The sequence below is a fragment of the Ruditapes philippinarum genome, unplaced genomic scaffold (assembly GCF_026571515.1).
Source record: "Ruditapes philippinarum isolate M1 unplaced genomic scaffold, ASM2657151v2 ctg2549_1_1_1_1, whole genome shotgun sequence".
In the NCBI taxonomy this organism is placed as follows: domain Eukaryota; kingdom Metazoa; phylum Mollusca; class Bivalvia; order Venerida; family Veneridae; genus Ruditapes; species Ruditapes philippinarum.
The window spans coordinates 1-23,385 of NW_026857992.1; the positions used below are offsets into that span (position 1 = coordinate 1).

The following is a 23,385-nucleotide window of genomic DNA, read 5'->3' on the forward strand; positions in this document are numbered from 1 at the left end:
AAAATGGCCATTTTTCACAATATGCTCATGGGGTTAAAGGTTAAACACTGTTACTTAAAATATTGGGTAAAGAAATCATAGTAAAACTAGATTTCAATTTAATTGTTTCTTATCTTTTGCATATTTTTAAGTTAAAATATGCTCTAGTTGATATGGATTTTGAGTTTTAGGTGTTTAGGGTTTTTTACCTCAAAGCTCCATTAAACTAAATTGAATGAAATATAGATAAAACTGAATGATTAATGGCATATATTGACATATAAATGTGTTGTAAATGTTTCAGGTATTAAAGAAGACTAAACATGTTCTATTTGAGCCTGGAAACAACATAAATGGCCTATTTCAAGCAGGTAATTATAAACCCTTTTCCCCCTGAATATCTTAAATGGACTTGTCTATCTTTAAAAAAAAAGACAAAACCATTCATCTATTTAGGGAAAATTCCAAAATATGTAATGACTGAATGTTGAGTTGTACAGACAAAGCGAATATTGCAGACCGTGAAGATGTGCTGGCTGATCTTGGTCTTCATTGTTTGTATGGGTAGAATTTTTTGCCACCAGCTAAGGGTTAAGGGAGAGGGTCCTCACCAAGTCTGTTGCACAACTGGTGTACTGCGAATTCACTTATATTCGTGGGCATGAAATTTCGTAGTTTTATCAAAACGGGCATTTTCAGGGGTTCTTAAATTCGTGGATTTTCATTTTCTTGTAAAAAAATAAATAACCTAATGAAAAGTAATCTTACAATTAATCGCCGCGCATTTTTACTTACCGCATGAACATATCTTTATGTATCACATAGCGCTTGTCAATAATCTAATATTAATCCTTGCCTCTAGGCATAACATAAAGATAGCATTTACTGCCGATAATTGACTGCAATTAACACATTTAGATGACATGATATGCAGCTCCAGTGTACACACTGCCCCTGTGATTCGCCGATGTAAACATTGCATAATTTATACGACCCCTGACACGTTTTAACCAGCGAGTTTAAAAAGTTTACACCCTGAATGGGTCTTTCTATATTTGACAGTAATACACGCAACATCACATCGACTGTGTAAATTTACATGCATATGAATTGATATGAGTAAATAATACGAGATTGTGCGGATATATTAAGAAGTCGGCAGCATCTTTGATGTTTACGGAATGGCAGTTTAAATTTCATTTAAACTGGATCATTTGAAGACGACAAAAGGATGTACAATTTATCCGTTTTAGTGATAGTTTATTATATTTTTGTGTACTTAACTAACAACATTAATATAAAGATTTCTTTAATTCTATTAACAATAAATAAGAGCAAACTGACAATTTATATTAGCGCTAATTATTGCACTGGTTTCTTATTTTTAGCTCGACTTTTTTTTTTTTGAAAAAAAAAGTAGAGGTATTGTTATAGTCACGGCGGCGTTGCCGTCCGCAAACTTGTACCTGGATCATAACTTTTTTATTTCTTTGTGTATTGTCTTCATACTTGGCCACAACAACCCTTGGGACAAGACCTTTCAGTAGACCACACTAACCTTGACCTTCATCCATAAATGACCTTGACCTTCAAGGTTAAAAGTCCAAATTTTGCTTGTTCATGCTGTTATTGGCTGTAACTTTGTTATTTTTGAATGGATTGTCTTCAAACTTGAACATAATAATCTTCAAGGATATCCCTTAAAAATAACCTGACAGACCTTGACCTTCACTCATAAATGACCTTGACTTTGAAGGTCAAATTATTGAAATTTTCATGTTTTTGGCTATAATTGGCTGTAACTTTGTTATTTTTGAATGGATTGTCTTCAAACTTGAACATAATAATCTTCAAGGATAACCCTTAAAAATAACCTGACAGACCTTGACCTTCACTCATTAATGACCTTGACTTTGTTTTGGCTGTAACTGGCTGTTACTTTGCTATTATTGAAGGGATCAACTTCATATTATAACAGAACATACTTAAAGACAAGACCTTGTTGTTTATCGTGACTTCACCACGTGACTCCACCACGTGACTTCACCACGTGACTCCACCACGTGACTCCACCACGTGACACCACCACGTGACTCCACCACGTGACTCCACCACGTGACTCCACCACATGACTCCACCACGTGACTCCACCACGTGACTCCACCACGTGACTCCACCACGTGACTCCACCACGTGACTCCACCACGTGACTCCACCACGTGACTCCACCACGTGACTCCACCACGTGACTCCACCACGTGACTCCACCACGTGACTTCACCACGTGACACCACCACGTGACTTCGAATTGCGTGTCTCTATTTATTTATATATAAATAAGTAAATTTATATATATATTATATATAGACAAAACTAAAGTGACAAGACAGAATGATTAATTTTATAAAAAGGAAACGTTAATATTTGTTCAAACATTTCTTTGTTTGCTTTTTGAGAAAGTAAAAAGTTGAACGTTGCCCCTGCCCAGCGGTGGCTCTTGTTACTCGATTATGTCAAGTATTCTGGATAGCACAATCAAGTAGCCTACAACAATTAAGCATCTTCAGTGATGTGTATATACGACCGAAATTCAGGACATATAATCGACTTTCCTTTCAAGTTTCTTAAATATTGCAAACCTAAACTATTTATAGATTTAATCTGTCACTCACCTGATTATCTGTATACCATCATAACACAATAATCAACCGAAAAAGCGATGACGCATGTATAGAATAGAGACATGGTTAGAAGTAATTCTTGGGATAAAATTTCGCTGGATTTTAAATCCGTGGATTGACCTACCTACGAAAACCATGAAAATTCGTGCCCCACGAATAATAATGATTTTACAGTATATAAATTTGTTTCACGTTTGAGTGATTGTAAAAAAGTTTGTGAAAGTGTGCATATTTGTACAATAATCTGCAGGTATTTTTAGAGAGGACTATTTCTAGATAAATTAAATACTATGAAATATGTCAGCTCTTTTTTATATGCCCGAAAGAATTTCGGGCATATTATGTTATACCCCCTGGCGTCCGTCCGTCCGTCCGTCCGTCTGTCCGTCTGTCTATCCGTCCGTCCGTCTGTCCGTCCGTCCGTTAGCAATTTGGTTTCCGGAGCATAACTTAAGTTCCATTTGACCCACAACATTCAAACTTCATAGGATGATTACCCATATTGGGTAGAAGACCCCTATTGATTTTGGGGTCACAAGGTCAAAGGTCAAGGTCACTATCACCTTAAAACTGAAAACAGTTTCCGGAGCATAACTTAAGTTTCATTTGGCCCACAACATTAAAACTTCATAGGATGATTGTCTATATTGGGTAGAAGACCCCTATTGATTTTGGGGTCACAAGGTCAAAGGTCAAGGTCATTATCACCTTAAAACTGAAAACAGTTTCCGGAGCATAATTTAAGTTCCATTTGGCCCACAGTGTTCAAACTTCATAGGATGATTGTCCATATTGGGTAGGAGACCCCTATTGATTTGTGGGTCACAAGGTCAAAGGTCAAGGTCACTATTACTTTAAAACTGAAAACAGTTTCCGGAGCATAACTTTATTTCTATTTGGCCCACAAGATTCAAACTTCATAGGATGATTGTCCATATTAGGTAGAAGACCCCTAATGATTTTGGGGTCACAAGGTCAAAGGTCAAGGTCACTATCACCTTAAAACTGAAAACTGGTTTCCGGAGCATAATTTAAGTTCCATTTGGCCCACAGTGTTCAAACTTCATAGGATGATTGTCCATATTGGGTAGAAGACCCCTATTGATTTTGGGGTCACTAGGTCAAAGGTCAAGGTCACTATTACCTCAAAACTGAAAACAGTTTCTGGAGCATAATTTAAGTTCCATGTGACCCACAGTGTTCAAACTTCACAGGATAAATGTCCATATTGGGTAGGAGACCCCTATTGATTTTTGGGTCACAAGGTCAAAGGTCAAGGTCACTATTACTTTAAAACTGAAAACAGTTTTCGGAGCATAACTTAATTTCTATTTGGCCCACAATATTCAAACTTTATAGGAGGATTGCTATTGGAAGGAGGTAATACTTTATTTAATTTATGTAATGTCTTACAAATGCTTCATCCTTAATATATAAAAAAAGAACACTTTCGGGCATATAATGCTCCGCCTAGCGGTGCTCTTGTTATAATTTCTTCTACTTTTCATAGTTTTAGCTCTCCTTTCACTTTCCTGTAATCGTTGAGTGAAGTCTCTATAAAATCGTTTTGTAACTTTTCTGCATCCTCTTACAAACATTTCTGTTTTGTAACCTCTTTGTTATTTATCTATAACTTTTTATAACATATCTGTAAAAACCTATTCTGCATTCTCTCTGTAACTTTTGTATAACTATAACATATCGGTAACTCTCCAACTGTTCTGTATTCTCTATAACTGTTCTATATCATACTTGTCACTCTCCAAAGTTCTGAGTTCTCTGGGTAACTTTTGTATAACTGTGCTGTCACTTCTCATTGTTTAACTATCGATAAATTCTCTTAACTTTTCTTTAACTGTATAACTTTTCTGTAACTATAACATAACTTTACATTGATATTTCATGACTGGGATTCATGATTGATTACAGCTTTTATATTTACTATTATCATCTTCAGGTATGGTGGGCATGTCATTACCTGAAAATCATACAGTGAAAGCTTCCTGTTTATTCCTGGTAAGTTTTTATAATCATTTTTATCTTTTGTTTGGCAGATGTATTAGAGTTTTCAGCCTAATTTTCTCGTTACCGTGTTGAGATATTTCAGTACATATCTGTATTACGAACATTCTTTATCTAGTAAACTTGAGATAATTTTGCTGATCTGTTTTTAGCTCGACTATTCGAAGAATATGAGAGCTATTGTAGTGGCGTCGGCGTCAGCGTCCTCGTCGGCGTCTGCGTTGGTTAAAGTTTTTTGTAAAGTCAAATATCTCAATTATTGCTTGAGATATTCAATTGAAACTTACAATACTTATTTATAGTAACAAGGTACATCAGATTGACAAGTTGGATAACTCTGCCTACAATATTGACAGAATTATGCCCCTTTTTAACTTAGAATTTTTGGTTAAAGTTTTTTGTATAGTCAAATATCTCAATTATTGTTTGAGATATTCAATTGAAACTTACAATACTTATTTATAGTAATAAGGTTCATCAGATTGACAAGTTGGATAACTCTGCCTACAATATTGACAGAATTATGCCCCTTTTTAACTTAGAAATTTTGGTTAAAGTTTTTTGTAAAGTCAAATATCTCAATTATTGCTTGAGATATTCAATTGAAACTTACAGTACTTATTTATAGTAACAAGGTACATCAGATTGAGAAGCTGGATAACTCTGTCTACAATATTGACAGAATAATGCCCCTTTTTAACTTAGAAATTTTGGTTAAAGTTTTTTTGTAAAGTCAAATATCTCAATTATTGCTTGAGATATTCAATTGAAATTTACAATACTTTTTTATAGTAACAATGTACATCATTTTGCAAAATTGCATAACTCTGTCTGCAATATTTGCAGAATTATTTGCCCCTTTGAAACTTAGAAATTTTGGTTAAAGGTTAAAGGTCTTCAAAGATATTTACTTGAAACTTTACACATGTACTGAGGGTCATAATTTGTGGGTCATAACTGTATGTCACTGACCAAGTTCCATAACTCTATCTTGTATTAAGGCTGATTCATATCCCCTTTTCTACTGTCTCCTGGTTAATGTTTACATGCAAGTTTTACATATCTCAATAACTATTAAAGATATTTATTTAAAACTTCACATATGCATTTAGGGTCAGAATTGTAGGTCACTGACAAAGATCCATAATTCTATCTTGCATTTAGGCTGATTTTTCTTCCCTTTTTCAACTTAGAAATTCATGGTAAAGTTTTACTTGTAAGCTGTTATCTCCATAACTACTGAAAGGTTTGTGCCTTTTTTGGGACAATTTTATGCATTCATAATAATAAAGCAGTGATTTACTTGATAAAACATCTTAATAACAAGCCTTTGTACCTTTTCTGTCAATTTTATGTATGCATAGGTAATTAGTATTATTATACTCAATAAAACACCCTTGTGACATTACCTTCCGAATAGTCAAGCCAATACTGTATAATTAGACTCTTTCTAAGGCCTATAACATGAAATTTATAAAAAAAAATTAGCCCTTTTGTGAACTTAGAAAATTTAACATTATCAAGGCTCTTTACTATCAAGCACTTAGAATAGTCGAGCATGCTGTCCTACCGACAGCTCTTGTTGTTGTAGTTATTATTTCAAGGATCATGTCTGTAGTCCATGTATGACTAGTGTAATGTTTACTGTTTACAGACAGAATTGATCTCACAGAAAGACGTGGTTGTGGTACAAGAGGTGGTCATGTCACAGGGGGAAGTACTTCTTGACAGGATCATGAGGGTATGTATACATCAGCTGTGTCACGACAAAACCAACAAAGTGGTTTTGCGACCAGCATGGATCCAGACCAGCCTGTGTATCCGCGCAGTCTGATCAGGATCCGTGCTGTTGGCTATTAGTTTCTCTACTTGTTAAAGGGTTTGTAAGCGAACAGCATGAATCCTGATCAGACTGCGCGGATGCGCAGGCTGGTCTGGATCCATGCTGGTTGCAAACCCATTATGTTGGTTTTGTCATGGGGCGGCTCATATGTATATTTATCAGGGCACTTTCTCTTATTTGAGGGAACAGTACCTGTGTCTGTATGCAAGGAAAGTTCAAGTTGTTTTCTCTTATAGGCAATTTTTTTCTGAACATATATACAAAAGTTTTATTAAAAAAAAGTTTCGTTCTCGATAAATTAAATTTCAGTAACATTCAGTACAGACATAAACAGTTGAATGAACTATTTTTTGACAATCATGTATATATGTTCTGGATTGAGCAGGAATTTGCTTGCAAATAAGAGAAAAACAATACTTTTTGGCCAGGGGAATGGTTTCAAATATCAGAATTAAAAAGGGAGATCTAGAGCTTTTACAATGCTCCCTAAAGTTTGCCTTATAGAATATAATTTCCAGTTTGTCCTCTGTCACACTGACTGTCATTAATAATATCTTAGATGTTAGGTGTGCTTATTCTTGACAAAGACCTGTATGATTGTGTCTGGGTTCTTAATTTCATGAATGTTAAAAGTAGATTGCCCTATTTTTCCTACTTTTAAGGCTATATCTTATATTTATCAAACACCCCTGAGAAAATTCCATCATGTTAACAATATTCTTGATATTACATTTATCATTAATATCATTAATGTTATTAGAATTGGTGCTGTTATTATTATCCTTATCTGTTAAACAAAAACTGACTGCGGATTTGTGAAGAGATGAAATTCAAAAGAATTTATTTATTAAAAAAAGAAAATAATAATAGTTAGACGGGGGTGTTGCATCATTTTGTTATTTTACAATATTTCTGAAGAAGACTTAATGTCAAAGCTAAGAAAAGCATTTGTTTTTATTTAACTGATTATATTTTATTGAATATGAAATTTTTAGAACATATTCATGTAAACAAGTTGGTTTAGATTATACTGGTGGTATAAGCTGGCCAGTGTTATCAGGGGAAATGGAGAAATAATATATAAGTTTTTATTGCTTTTATTCAATGTTTTAGGCTATAGGAGGTGAATCTCCACGCATGATCATGGAAAGCATTGCTGATGTGTTGTTCTGCCTTTCTAAACACTATCTGGAACAAATTAGAATGTGGTCACAAGATTTTGTCACCAAAGAGGGCTACCCAAGTGTACGTTGTACGGGCGATGACAAAGATAGATTTATAAAGGCTGTTCTCAGGTAATTTATAAAGATACATATATATAGGTTGTTACTAGAGACTGGGTATATTATAGGCTTTTTTCAGGTAATTATTTATAAAGGCTGTTTTCTGGTAATGAATTAAGATTGGTTTATATGGGCTGTTAACTGAGGCTTAGATTTATATAGGCTGTTGTTATGTAACAGAATGTACTCATGTCACTTAGTGATTATAGATGCTTAAACCATGTCCCCATAGTGACGTGGAGTCCGAAGTTTTTCTTTAAGAGGAGGCTAACCAGCTAGATTACAGAAGATTGAAGCAGAACCAACTGATGAGGTCTTACTTCATCTCTTTTACCTGTTAGACTCATGTTTCTGCATTGTAAATATACAAACTGGGATATAGGTTTGGTAAATCTTTTTTTGTAAACTTTAAACAGATGCTAAACATTCAAAATTTGTTTTTGAAATTTGTTTTATTCAATAAATTAAAATATTTTGGATAAAAAAAATATTTTCCCTACCTACCAACTCTACCTAAAATGGCATTGATTGCAGGAGGGGAAACTAAGATGACCATTGAGTCAGTGTCATCACGATTCAGGAAGTCAGTAAATCTTTTATTTACCGGTTTTTAAATTGCTGAATAGGTAGGTAGTAGTACTTTATTCATTCTATTCTTTGAATTATTACACCTGGGTTCGAGGTTATAAAAAAAATGTTCTTAGCTCATACTCATATCTCAGGCATTCGATTGGTCTGAAAACAACACAGAATATACACTGACCAATGAAAATCTTGAAATTTGAGACAGAGCTCAGGATAAAGTTTTATAACAGTGAGGCCAGATTTCTTGTCAGCTAAAAATAAACAAAACATAAACATGATTGTATTCCAGGGAAAGAACTAGTAAGACGAAGGTACGAGCTTTAGTGAAGGAGTTCACGCTACTCTGTCGAGGCTTACTAGGAACAGAGTACGCATCTCAAATGGCAGAACTGATGTGATATTTACCATCTTATGAAGATAAAACATTTATTTATTGACAGATCAAATTGCCAGCAAAAAATATAGTATATTTATTTCAGTAGATCTAGATGCCTGTAAGGTTTAGATAGAGGATTTGAATGAAATGTTTTTGTAACCTTAGGAACATGATGAATAAAGTTATGATACTGTTTAAAGTTAAATATCATGTTAAAAATGTTAAAAAATTGTAAATTTCATATAAAGCATTATGCTTTTGTTATAATGTATATTTTTAAACATTTTGAGGTGTTGTTCTGAAATGTCAATGTTAAAACTAGGGCAAAAAAAAACAGACATTTGAATTATTGCATAATTAGCTTTATTATTTCGTGTTGTGTTGTACAATTTATTATGAAAAGTGCTTGATGAAAATGAAATGCATGAGTATTGCTAAATTTAGAGAGAAAAAATAATAAAATTACCTGAAAAGTGCTTATATTTGTAGAAGTGCTACTAATAAATGATTATGTTATATGAAAGATTTATGTGCTAAATTTGGCTGAAATGCTAAATTTGATTGTAAAGTGCTAAATGTAATTAATAATTTAGTAGATAATATTTAATGTTAAAATATTTTTGCTATAAGTAACTAGACTTGCTCAGTGTAGCAGAAATGCTAAATTTGATTTAAGGTAGCTCGCTACTTTCCGACCGAAATATGACAACATCTTAGATCTTGATGATTTTTGGTATGCAAACATATAAATATGTGAGCTTTACTTCTGCAGTATTATTTTATAAATAAACAGCGTTACTATGACGTCAAAGCGCCCTCTATCGGTGGCGGTGAAATTGCGTCTTTTTTTCAATAAACCGGTCTGTTCTTATCAATTTTCATCCAATTTCCTTCATTTTAATATCATAATGTTCAGTAAATGTATGTCTTTGTAATGATGTCTTTCTTTAACATTTACTTAATAGTCTGCGATTTTACGTCATTTTTCTTTATGTTCTGACGTCCATATTTGATGCAAATATCGCGCGATATCGCGTTAAAGATTGTGTAATAAAAAAGATTCAACACGGTGAATTTTGCTATAATTTTCCGAGCGTGTAGTGAGATAGTGAAGGAAAATATTTATGCAATAAAAATATAGGGTCAACGCGTAAGATATTTTGCTATTACTGTTTTAAAATAAAATAAAGGGTGAGTGAAACGTTATGATTTTGGTGACGTTAATAGTTGTTGGAGTTCAAAGAATAATACCAAATAACAATTTTCTTACGTCAAACATTACGATAGTAAGTATAAACAACACAGGGACTTGATGAAATGTATATTTTTTAAATTGTTGATTATTTTCTCATTGAAAGCATGCGCTAGATGAGCACATTTACAATTTTTAATCCGACAATCCCTTTTTAAATACTTTTCTAATTTGCAGGACACAGTCTCATACATCATTTAATTCTAATTTTATAATGTGATGTTGTTAAAGTGTTATATTATTATATGAATTAACTAGTTTTAGCGCAAAAAATAAAGTTCACATATTGCTGTATGAATGAAGTAAGAATATTAGGTCGCTTAGCTTATACCCGTAGAATATTTATTTTACGTTACATTCAGCCTTTAAACACTTTCATAAAATCACATAAAGGCAGACGAGCCTCGGTGTCAAAACACATCGTAAAAATACAATTCAAATAGATAGGCATACAAATGTGCCGAAATAAGTGATAAATAAAATTCAGAAATAACATTCAAATATGTTAAAGGGACTCCACTGAGGTATTTTGACATGATGGAACTGAAAATATTTTTTCCAGATAAGTTTACCATTTGATGTAAGTTTAGACCACGAATCTTTGTGCAAAATTTCAGAGAATTCGCGCACTTCGTTTTTCCAGAATAATTATTCAAAATGCGTTTAAACGCTTTTCACCCAAATCGGGCTAACAAAAGCATAAAAATACGATTTTCAATTTATTTCAAAGTATATTTTTTAACTATCTTCGCATATATTTCTGTTTAAAGTGCCCAGCTCATTTATGTAAGAAATTCAAATGTTATGTGTTTGGCTTTTCAACCTCAGTGGAGTCCCTTTAAGAATATTTAAAAACAAACTGTACAAGAAAGAAAGACTTTTATTTTATTTTTATTTTTGCTTACCATGTTTAAGTCTGTGCAATACATAGATTATATAATTATAATCTAATTAAAATGCCATGATAATTAGAAAATGAGCACTTATGTGACAAACTATAAACTATTTTGGAAGCAAAATCATACTGAATAAAAAAATATATAAGCATATTCGCAACTGCAGATTCGAATGTGAAACACCCAATATAACCATTACTCAACTTGGATTCATTACCGTTTTATCATTACTGTACAGTATAACATAGCGGCCCTCAAAGTATTATTTATTTCTAAAGAGTTCCACTACATTTTACCTCTGTAGAGCAACCACTCTAGGCAACAAAGGGCATTTTATCTGTAAAGGTTATACTGTATATTTTAATTAAATACAAAATATAATTATTAAATAACTTGTGCAACTTTTGTTACCACTGAATACGAATAATGTATTGTGTTGACGTTATCTTGTTCATTTTTTAATACAATACAGTTTGCTTTAAAACAAAAAAAAACAAAAAACAAGAAAATAAAACAACCTCAAAACACACACCAACAACACGTGTTTATGATGTTAGCAATAAAATGGACTTCTCCCTTATAAACGGAGATCATTATCAGGTTTTTTTTACTTTGAATATTCTTCTGTTGCCACGTTGTAATCGGTAAAGTGGTCTTACGCTGAATTCGAAAGGCATGGATTCGGGACACGATTGCGTATTGTACTAATAGATTATCCTTTAGAATTGTTTACTATGTATGAAATGTTTCAAGGTCCACCTCGGACTGCTGTCATTCAGTTGATACTGTGAGAAGCACTGGTTTCGTTAAATTCCCTCCGCTTTAATTGAAATACTGTTGAAAGCGGCGTTAAACCCAATATTAAAAAAATAAAAAGATATAAAACATAAAATGCATAGTTCATTATTTTCATAGGCTCTACATAGCACTGCATTATGTGCAGACAAAAAAACCGAGCTTCTCCCACAACCATAATCACACAAATTGAGGATCCTACATGGTCTTCAATACAAGGGAATCTGTATTTAACCCATTGCTTCATGAGCATTTTGTGAAAAATGGCTGTTTTCATTGAAAAGTCTCCCGTTACAAGTTCAAATTGCTATAATACTATAAAAACTGTTTCAACACTAATCAAACTTGGCACAAATGTTGACTGGACAATTGCCCTTGCAACAACATGCTCAGGCTTAAATTTTCTGTTACCATGGCAACGAGGGGACATCTCAAAATTGCCAAAAATCACTATTTTGCGTTGATTTTTTCCATCAAAATTGATTTCAAAGTGCTGCAACTTCTCAATGGATTGAGATAGAGTCAAATGTTTTTCAGCGTTGGTTACACATTACCTTATGATCAATCTGGGGTCATTTACAGCCTCTCACAAGTCCAAAATTTTCTTGGCGATGAGGGGGACTCCGCCCCCCTTCAAACCCCCCAAACGGCAACCCCCTGATGTATCTTTTGGTTGGGGGGCCGCGCCGAAAAAGAGGTCACTTTTTTTAACAACATTTCTCAAACAAAAACAAGTGTTTGGGGCCTAAATAAGGCATTTTTTCATCATTTGAGACAACAAAAAGGGTGGGGGGGGTGAAAAAGGCGTTAAAAGGCGTGTATATGAAGTAATGGGTTAATATGCAAAATTCTCCGCTTCTGAACATACAAAATTAATCAACGGATCTTTCGCCTCTAATCGAGAAATGACCGCGGCTTCAGGTCGCCTCAAAGATGCTCTAGTAAACACATACCGCGAGTCAGCTAGTTTAAAATAAATAAAAATATCTGTAATTATGTGAAATACGTGAGAAATTAAAGCTATAGCATGAAAGCGTGATTCCTGCTTTAAATCTGAGTCTCACGCTTAGTGCAGGGTATTTAGCTGCGAGAGAAAACAGAAGAACTGATGGTTGTTAATAAATAAATTTTTATACGTGTAGAAAATTTTTGAATTAAATGTCTGCTAGATTTATAATATAATTAAGACTACCAGTGAATCATGGCTTACGTACAAATCGTTGCTACTTCCAGTTGATCATATATTTTTGAAACGTAAATTCCATTCATTTTCTACCACAGACATAGATGTTATCTATGTCTCTGTTCCTACTAACTGATATATACAATTCAAAATTGTTACATATGATAACATGGAAGTTTATGTTGTACCGAGATACACATAACATGATGACATTGCGACTGCACCAGCCTTTTCATTCTTTTTTTCTGACATTCTTTGCAAAATTTATGTTTTTATAATTACCACTTAGGTGGCCTTTTAATTATATCTTTCAATATTCTGAATTGTCTTTCAGTCCTCGAGGTATTTATATCCATTCGTTGCAGTTTTTTAGCGATTGATACCAACTTTTGCAGACAGTTATACCCTGATTTGTTGAACATGTATATATATAATTGGAGATATTCATCGAAATGCAGGCATCTGACAGGACTTTTAAAAGAACATTTTTTAGGGAACATGTCTACAAACTACTGTTGTTCATGGTTTTCACACATTTTTATTCCTGTCAGTATGTTATTTATCGAAAAAGTTGTGAAAATTTCCTTGAGAAAAATATTTGACGTCACCAAAATCATTACGTTTTACTCACCCTTTATTTTATATTCAAATAGTAATAGCAAAATATCTCACGCGTTGACCCTATATTTTTATTGCATAAATATTTTTTTTTATGACTTCACTACATGTTAAAAAAATTAAAGCAAAATTCACCGTGTTGATTTTTTATTATTTCACTATCTTTAATGCGATATCGCGCGATATTTGCATCAAATATGGACGTCAGAACGTGAGGGAAAATAACGTAGAATCGCAGAGTATTAAGCAAATGTTCAAGAATTACATCGTTACAAAGACATACATTTACTGAACATTATGAAATTAAAATGAAGGAAATCGGATGAAAATTGATAATAACAGACCGGTTTATTGATAAAAAAACGCAATTTTGCCGCCACCGATAGAGGGCGCTTTGACGTCATAGTAACGCTGTTAATTTATAAAATAATGCTGCAGAAGTAAAGCTTACATATCTACATAACTGTATTCCAGAAATCATCAAGATCTGAGATATTGTCAAATTTCGGTCGGAAAGTAGCGAGCTACCTTAAAAGTATTAATAGAGAGACTAATATCAAATGATAATGTTGTAAAAATAATGCAAATAGTTTAATAATAATAATAATAAAAACAGTTCTGGTTCAAGCAAGGAATGGACTTTGTATATAAATGAACAAATGCTCCATTGTCAATGGAAACTTAAGCCATTAAAACGAAAAATTTAAGTGCATGCTTAAATTCAATATAGGGCAATTTCGATCTTGCCAGACACCTCAAGAGTTAGGTGCAAATTGACTGGCCTCAACATTTTGTTCTTGTGAAAGCTTTTCTACAGATTAACATTTAGACCTCTAGTTTTTTTAAATGGACTTTTCCTGCTTTGAATTTGGGACAGTTCATTGTTAGTGTGGGGGATATTGATATCATAATGTTAAATTAGGTAGTCAACAGTAATAGAGTCTGGTCAGACTGCAGTATATTGATGACATTTGTTAGGTATATGCGTAATTATCACTGTAATCTATGTTTAAAAGTTAAATGGTATGAGATGAAACATTTGACATGAATGGGAAATTGTTTCATTGGAATAGTTTGATAATCTCACTGACTTCACTGTCATTCACTGTTCATATATTTCATAAAACAAACTTTGTTCATTTAGAAGATTTTTTGTGTGTGTGTGCATCAACATGATTTTTTAATCCTACACATTCAAGCTAATTCTTGTTTAAAGTTAATTCCTTGCCTTCATAATTCCTTATTGTGTTTTTTGATGACTTTTGCAGAAATTACCCATATTACATTCATTTTATAAGGGTGTATGAGTGGGTAACTCATATTACATCTTGATCTTTTATAACTATTTTGTTTATTTCCCTTAGAATATGTGAATTTCTAGTATATATAATTTTTTTCAAAATATTGTGTTTGTTTTTTTCATCAGAATTTTTATCTGTCATCTTTAGAAATATTTCACCAGATAAAGTACAAAGATCTGCCTGTTACATTGGCAACACATTATAACAACTAGAATTTATTTGGAATAAATTGATAAGAATCATACTAACAAATGCATGTGTACGAAAAATGGTTGAAACTTGTTTTCGCTTATTTGATCTCATTTAGTTTTTATCATGATCTGTTACTATAGTGATTAATTCAGTTTCCAATGTTGCTTTTTTGTATTTTTGCAAAATTTGCTAAAAAGTTGTAAAATTATCTCCCTTAATTTCAGGTTTCTAGAATTTCTTTGCTAAGTTTATTCATTATTATAATACATAAATTCAACTTCATTCGCATCATTAGCGATGTAAATTCTTGTACCTAAATGAAAAGCTGTAAAAGGATAAATTTTCACTGTTGAAACTTTTTAGAGGTAGATTACAACATGTTTGTGTTAAATGTTTTTTTTTCTTAAAGATTTTTAAGAACTGAAAGATTAACTGTACATAATGAAAGTTTTTGAAACACATAAAGTACTCAACCACTTTTTTCTCACTGATATTACAGTTGTGTTAAATTTATTTTAAATTAGTTTTTAAATTAGTTTTCTTGAATATTAAAAATTAATCAAAAGAGGAAACACTGAAGGTTGATTATCATGGCAAAACTGCAAGTATTGCAGACTTGGTTTGATTGAGTCTGTTATGATTGGAAAGATTTTTTTCTACTTTCAAAAATTAAAAAAAGAAAGAAGAAATTGAAAAGTGATGTTGAAATTGCCATTTTGTTTCTGTATATGTATTTTTTTTGGCAGACTAGTATATTGAATTTGGCCATCAGTTTTTAAGCTTTTAAAGCAGGGAATATTCAGGGTGAAATAAATTTACATAAAAGGCTTATCATGAACTGTAGTTTTGCTCAATTTGTTTTTACTAAATGACTGAGTTATTATATATATGAATTTGCTGATTTTCAAATAATATGGCACTCGGTGCTGTTGGTTCAAATCCTGTTCTAGACTCCTGAGGAAGCTATTTAGTAAACTTATGGAATGTGGGTGGGCATTCTTCGGCGTCTGCTAGTGCATGTAATAGTGACATAATAACATGAAGGCAATGAAGTTTCTTCTTCACAAGTAAAGTGTCCATATGACTTACACAGTGAAAAAACAACAACAAAAAAGCAGTCGAAACTTCTCTTATATTTCATAGCCCTGACAAGAATATAAAGCTGCTTTAATGCAGTAATCATTTAGATTTATGCTTACTTTTAATAATAAATTTAAAAAGTGTTTCAAAGTTTGAAAAGTATTGTTAAGTGTAAAAGAAAAGTGCTTAAATAATGATATTGAACCTACATGTGTTTGATCAACAGATATTGTTTATAATATGTTGTGATAAGCACAAAAAGAGCTATTATTCTGTTATTTACTCAGTGTCATTATGGCGATAAAGGTTCATTGACTACACACATATTTTGCATGCTTAAAATTTTATGTATTGCATTGAATTCAAATGAAATATGTTTGCATTTTTGAAAACTCTCAATATTTTTTAATTTTTTTTTTGTAAATTTGTTTACTTATGTGAAGGTTTGCAGCTTTCTTCTGTTTTTTCCCCTCAATAATTTTATGAGGAGCAGTTTTTCTGACACAATCATTTTAATTGATGATTTGATTGGATGAGCTCACATTTGTTTATAGTAACTTTGTTATAAATTTGTATAAAAAGGTTGACAATCAAAATGTATGATTGTTTTTTTCATTTACAGTTCTTTTGCATTATCTGGGACATAATGTTACAGGACAAGCAACTGGAGATTCTAGCTGCATAATCTTTTACCCCCAATCGTTAGTATGTGCCATCATTTTGTCATGTTGATCATTATTGAAAGGAATTACATTCTGTTTTAACATTTCATCTGTTAGCAAAAGATATGCGAGAGACTTCTTGCTACAAAGTTGACAGTCTATCTATGACAATAGAATATGAAAACAACCGAGGGCTGTCAGTGGCCGAGTGGTAAAGTTTGTTGACTTCAAACCACTTGTCTCTGATGACTGTAGGTTCGAGCCACGCCAGCTTTTAAATTCTTCATGTGAGAAAGCTCCAGCTAGCTTACAGAATGCTGGTGGTTCTACTCAGATATCCATTTGTGGCTGAAAAAATGAACAGGGGGGCACCTGACGTCTTCCTCCATCAGTAAAGCTTGAAAGTCACCATACAACCTATACTGTGTTGGTGTGACGTAAAACCCAACCTCTTAGAAAAATAAGAAAAAAAACTAATGGAATTTAAAAAAAAAAAAAATTATATGATTTTTTGTCAGTAATAGCTTTGCATCCATTCAGTCAAAAATAAAACAAACTCAAAGTATGGTGTAGAGTATGATTTTCAGGAATTAAAACGGCTTTTATAAGGCTAAATGATGATATAAATGTAAATATTGTTTGATAGTGAATGACTGCATAGGGTATGAGTGACTAGGATATTACCTGAACTTGTATTTTATCAAAAATGTAAGCAATATCACACTAGTGTACTATTCTGATAGGTTATATGGTACATGTTGATTTTGTTGTAAATTTGTATATCCATGAGCTCCCAATCTTGTTTTTTAATCTATATACCCGGTTATTCAATGAATTTCAACAAGAAGAGGTACATTGTATTTATGTATAGAGGCAGTTTAAATTGTTTATTTTCTTCTCTCAGTCTAAATGTACTATTTTCTCAGATTGTAAATGAAGTTATATTGTTATATTGAAGTTATATGCATGCTTTCGTAAATTGCTTTGAATGATCTGGAATATGTTTATATGTCAATGTTAAGCCTGTATGGATGTAAGGGTGACCTTTGAATTACTTGAATCAGGCCATTGCCAGTTTGAATATTGTCATGGACATTGAATGCTCATAGCGAAAAAGCTGCCTTGCTGCAGGTTGGTAGTTGAGGGTTTACAAGGCTGGGTTGTATCCCTCTACTTGCAAAAGTTAACTGTAACAATGTTAGATGAACTTAACAAAAAATTGATTTTACTGACAAATACTGTTTATGAATATATTTTCAATGGATTGTCTCTTGTCATGAAATTTACAGTCAGAGAATTAAAATGTTATATTGATGACTTATAAATACATGTATGTCAGGGTTTTTATCAACATTTATTTCATTACATATATTATAATGGCAATTCAGACATTCCAAGGTGGTTAAGTATACGTCAGTTTTCAATTAGTAAAACCATGGTCTGTCAATAAATTACTGTTGCAGGTTCAAATGGCCGGTGTTATTATTGATATTTTAGATATACATGTACATGTAATTCAGTATCAGTTATATCAAAGGTTATGAATAGCTAAATGTATTTTGATAAATTTGTATTCATTGTTAATAATAAAAAAAAAAAAGAGTCAACATAATTCTAGCAAAAAAAGGTTGGTAACCATATAAACGATATACGAGGTATGTTCAAAAAGTTCGTGGATTTTTGCTGTCATTTTTTACTTGGTTCATAAAAACACACTTAGTGGATATGAATCGAAAGAGTGTCTTTATTTCTGAAAGTAAGATTTACTTTTATTGTAAACTTTCATTTCATTTACGAGTTATGTGCACATTAATAACCATGGCAACGCAACATCGGCGCACGCCGAAATTTTCATATAATGTTTAAATATAAACAAATGTTGAAACAAACTGAATGATTGTTTTATGAAGTAAAATACAAGTAATCATCTAATTATATCTAATTGACATAAATCTGAAATTTGACGTCGACTGGATGTTGAATAGCTGAACAAACATGTTTTGAGCAGCAGTAGACAGACGGGTAAGTTGGGAAGTATAAAGCCCGTTTAAAAACTAGAAATTCGCTCTTTCGGAAATTTTTACCAATAAAAATGGGATACTCCTTCATATTTTTATTAGGTGATTAAATTAACTTATAACAATGTGTTGGCGAGCAAGTCTCTTGGTTTCAGGTCGCGCCAGCGATTCAATTACGGAAAAAACATGCTCACAGACAGAAAGGGCGACGGAGATTTTTTAGCGGCAAATTGTTGGGACGTCTGTAACGTCAATTACAAACGATCTACAGAAATCCAGACAGTATGAAATGTTTGCGAGATGTCCGACATGTTTAATTTCTGCATCGGGTATATGCATTCAATTCTGACAAAACAATTTAATTTAATTAAAAATTATATTTCATTTCATTCACCAGGATATATGCGTATTTACAATAAATAATTGTAGTTATTATTTGTATTACGTGTATTTACCCGGGTCCGTTTGAAAATCAATGCTAACTGGTGTTCAGTAGATTTACCGCATAGAATAATTGTCAGTTGATAAAATGTTTTTCTTTATCATTGATAAATCATATTGTTTAAAGATCGGACGAGGGCGGTTTCAAATTGATACTATAAATAATTTAATAACACTGTCCGTTAAGTGTCGAGATTACTCAAAAATCCCGATAAAGAGCGGAAAGTATGCGGCACTCGGACCTTTATACGGAGAAAGAAGCGAAAAATTGACCTCTTTATATCTCGGGACATCATCACAAACAGAAAAATGTTTTTGGTATATGATCCGCAGATATTGAACACTAAAAAGAGAACTTTCAGAAACAATGACGCTGGTAAAATGTTTCATTTATATTGCGACGTCACGAACGTCAGTTTGTTTAGTCATCAGCGTGCGCCGGATTGTGCACCCCTTGTGATTTGTAACTGTCACAGAATTGTTATTTGTAAACATATTTTATTGATTTTTTCACTGTTAAATAAGGACATATTTTCGTATATGTCTCTTGTAAAATCATATACACAAATTAAAAGATGTGAACAGAAGAGCCGCAGTCCACGAACTTTTTGAACAGCCCTCGTACTTTTCATTTTCCAGACATTTTCATAAAAATGCAAAAATGAGCAAATTTTTAAGTTTTTTAGCTTATTAAATCTCTAAAACTTGTGATTTTATTGATGTCCTGTCAGTTGAGTGACAACTACTTTACCCTAAACCAGTTGTTATAGACTCACCCTATATTGAATTTGGAACTGTCCATGTATTGTTAAGAGACTTCAGTTTCAAGATATAAAAATATAGCTAGCAGCAGTATAGAGCCTGGCCAGACTGGTTGGATGTGCAGGCTGATCTGGTTCTATCTGGTTCTATTCTAGGGGCAAAGGTTAATCATTTTCTGTTCCAGCAGGTCAAGGTCAGTGATCCAATTTTTGCAATATAGAACATTTTCTTGAAATGTTTAAATGTTAAACATTATAAATAGGTTTTATTTTCATGTGTATTTTGTATAGAAAGGATGTGTTATTGAGTGAAATGAATTCTTAATATGAGCCGCGCCATGACAAAACCAACGTAGTGCTTTTGCGACCAGCATGGATCCAGACTAGCCTGCGCAGTCTGATCAGGATCCATGCTGTACGCTTACCAACCCTATTACAAGTAGAGAAATTAATAGCTAACAGCATGGATCCTGATCAGACTGCACTGATGCGAAAGCTGGTCTGGATCCATACTGGTCGCAAATGCATGTTGGTTTTGTCATGACGCGGCTCATGTGTCATTTTTGATTGAGAGTGATTTTGTACAAAGTTTTAAGGTTTTTGTCATATCATCTAACAATATTTGTGGTGTACAAATCTCTGTGTTCACAATGTACGATTTCACATATTATTTTTTTTGATTTGTTTTTGATTTATTATGAAAATTAAGTCTCAAATCAAAATTTTGTTATTCTTGCAGTTGAGCATGAACCGTTAAAGCAGCAGGCCTCCAGATTCATGCTAAATTTTATGAAAATTTTGAAAATGTATTTGAATGTGTAATATTTTGAAGTAACCAAAAGGAAGCAATTTAAACATTATCAATAGTACTTTCAAATCACATTAAGTACAAATAAGTGGTCAAAATATGCATAAAAAGCCTTTATTGCGTTAGTAACATAGTAGAAATATAGTTGTAAATACTGAAAACTTAGTCATTAATTGCACATAATATGTAAAATATTACTTTAATCTTGAAACTTTTCCTGACATCTTAGTACATTTTTCTCAAGTTTGATTTTATTGAAATCTTTTGACTCATCTGGAGGCATGTAGCTTTAATTTATAAAAATAAATAATGTGTTGATATAAAAATCTACACAGAGCTAATTTTAGGTTTTCAATTGGATACATAAATACATTTGGGTTACTTTTTCAAGTTTTATTTCTATGTTAGTGTCAAAGATAAATGTACTATGAATGTAGAGAAAAGCAAAACAGACCAATGACTTAGATGTATTCACTATAAACCTGATAGTGGCATCTGGTTTCACCCATGTGACGAGTGCAGATCAAGATCCTCTGGCATATTCTTGCTGTCTGGTCATGATCTGCACTGTTTGGTATTCAGTCTTATTTTGAAATTTACCCTAAAAATGATGAATGGTTTTGTCCAGATTGAAAGATAGACAAGTCCATTTGAGATATTTTGCATGGTTATAGTTAATGTAGCTGCACTTTTTATCACTTATCACTTGTGGGGGTTACCTTTAGGGTTGAGACATCAGAATTGCAGCCTCTGTTTTTCCCTGCTTGATCATAAGAGGCAAGTTAATAGGTTTGAATAACTGGAGTCTATGTATCCCTTAGCTCTAGCAGGTGAGGTGGTTTTGACACCTGTTGTTGCTTTAAGTTTGTACCACCTGAGGGTATCCAAAATCATCTTCCTTGTTTCGCCGCCATATGACCTAAATTGTGTTGGTGCACCATAAAACCAAACAAAACACTTCCAGTATCTCAATGCTTATAGAAGCAATATTAACATTTGACCCTGCTGAATCTCTTAAATGCACTTGTCCAATTTCTATTTATGGAAATGTCCATATCATTATGAAATTTTAAAGTTGGTGCGACAAAAAATATAGAGATAGTCTCGCATTGAACACTATTGGCTACAGTAGGTTAAAGATTCTATTTTCTGTTTTGATTCCAGTTTGATATAATATAACAATAATTGCATTTGAACTTTGTCAAGTTATGGTATAGTAATGAACAAATGATAATTGTTGACATTCAGTTGTAGTGACTTTTTTTTTAATGCATTGTTTCAGTTTCAACATTGTTGATTTATGTTTTTTTGTATGCTTGTGTTTGCTTTAAAAGGTTAATATATTTATGTACATGTTTTGAAAATCAAATCCTTATTATACATGTGTCTTACCAAGGGAAACAGATGTTTTTTGTTTGCTGCCAATCAAGTCTAATTATACTTCTTCATTGAATAAGTAACAGAAGTAACAAGTGCATATACTGGTACATTTGCTGTGGCAGCGCACTAGGAACGGGCTACCCCACTTTAGTTTATCACTATTGTGCATTGTTTTTAGTCGCAGGATAAGTCAATATTTTAAAGCATGATTAAAAGTGCTTTGTGTACAAAAATTTCATGCTAGGCAAAGTAGTTTTTGTCTCAGAATTACAAGTTTTCCTGATCCACAAGCCAAATGAAATAAAATCTTGATTAACAAGATGTTCTTGCTTCTGAAAAGGGTTGTATAGAAAGGATTTGTAAATCAGAAATTTTACTGGTACAGAATGTAGAAATATTGTTAGGTAAATGCATGCTGTTATATACTGAAATACGATGAAACTCACACTTAAATCAATAAAAAAACTTGTTAGACTTAAGTGGGCTTAATTGTTTGTTACTCATTGATGTTGCTTAATATTTGTTTTAATGAGAAAATGCTTTTGTTTTCAGGATTTGTGTTTTTGTTTGTTTGGTCCCATGTGTCAGGTTTCATATAAATTGTGTGGCAGTCATAAGTGTTATTAACCAATAAAAAGTGAACCATTGTATTGTTGCTATGTTAATAAATTGTGCATTAACCATGTCATTGTCATAAAATATATGAAATTTATGTATTTTTTGTTATATTTTATTCTCCCATTACATAACTGGATTAACTAAGAACTAGTTCAATACCTTTTAAAGATACTTTAATACTTTTCCTTAGAAATTCAATGTATGGCTGATTACATTTTGAATAAACCACGGATTTCAGATTAACTCATTTGTGCGAGTCATACAGTAGGACATTGCAAGGATGATACTCAAGACCTTCACAATAAGAGATCTAGCTTTGAGTGGATAGTTCAAGGATTCGTTAGGCTTCAGTTTATAGTAACCAGGCCAGTCCGTTATTTATTGATAGTTTTATGCATTATGGTATGGTATTTTGCAGAGCAAATACGCTAAAATGTACAAAAATGTAAAAATGTTTTTAATTGACCATCTTTGGAGTATTAACTGGGAAAGAGGAGAGACCTAACATCTCTGGTAAAACTGTAGGTGCTTTTAACCGCCCAGCCTTATGTATATGTATGAGAGAATTATAACTTCCTCCAATGTCACAAAGAAGCGACATCACACTACTT

At 32.6% G+C, this 23,385-nt stretch overlaps 1 protein-coding gene across 1 annotated transcript; it reads left to right on the top strand.

Annotated features, from left to right (window-relative positions):
- The first annotated feature begins 265 nt into the window (after positions 1–265).
- LOC132751701 (importin-13-like) lies at positions 266–9,438 on the top strand. Its single transcript, XM_060741916.1, has 5 exons — positions 266–350; positions 4,618–4,676; positions 6,337–6,423; positions 7,639–7,820; positions 8,683–9,438. Exons 1-5 carry the CDS (start codon positions 275–277, stop codon positions 8,789–8,791), a joined length of 513 nt encoding a protein of 170 aa, XP_060597899.1. The 5' UTR covers positions 266–274; the 3' UTR covers positions 8,792–9,438.
- Positions 9,439–23,385: the final 13,947 nt, after the last annotated feature.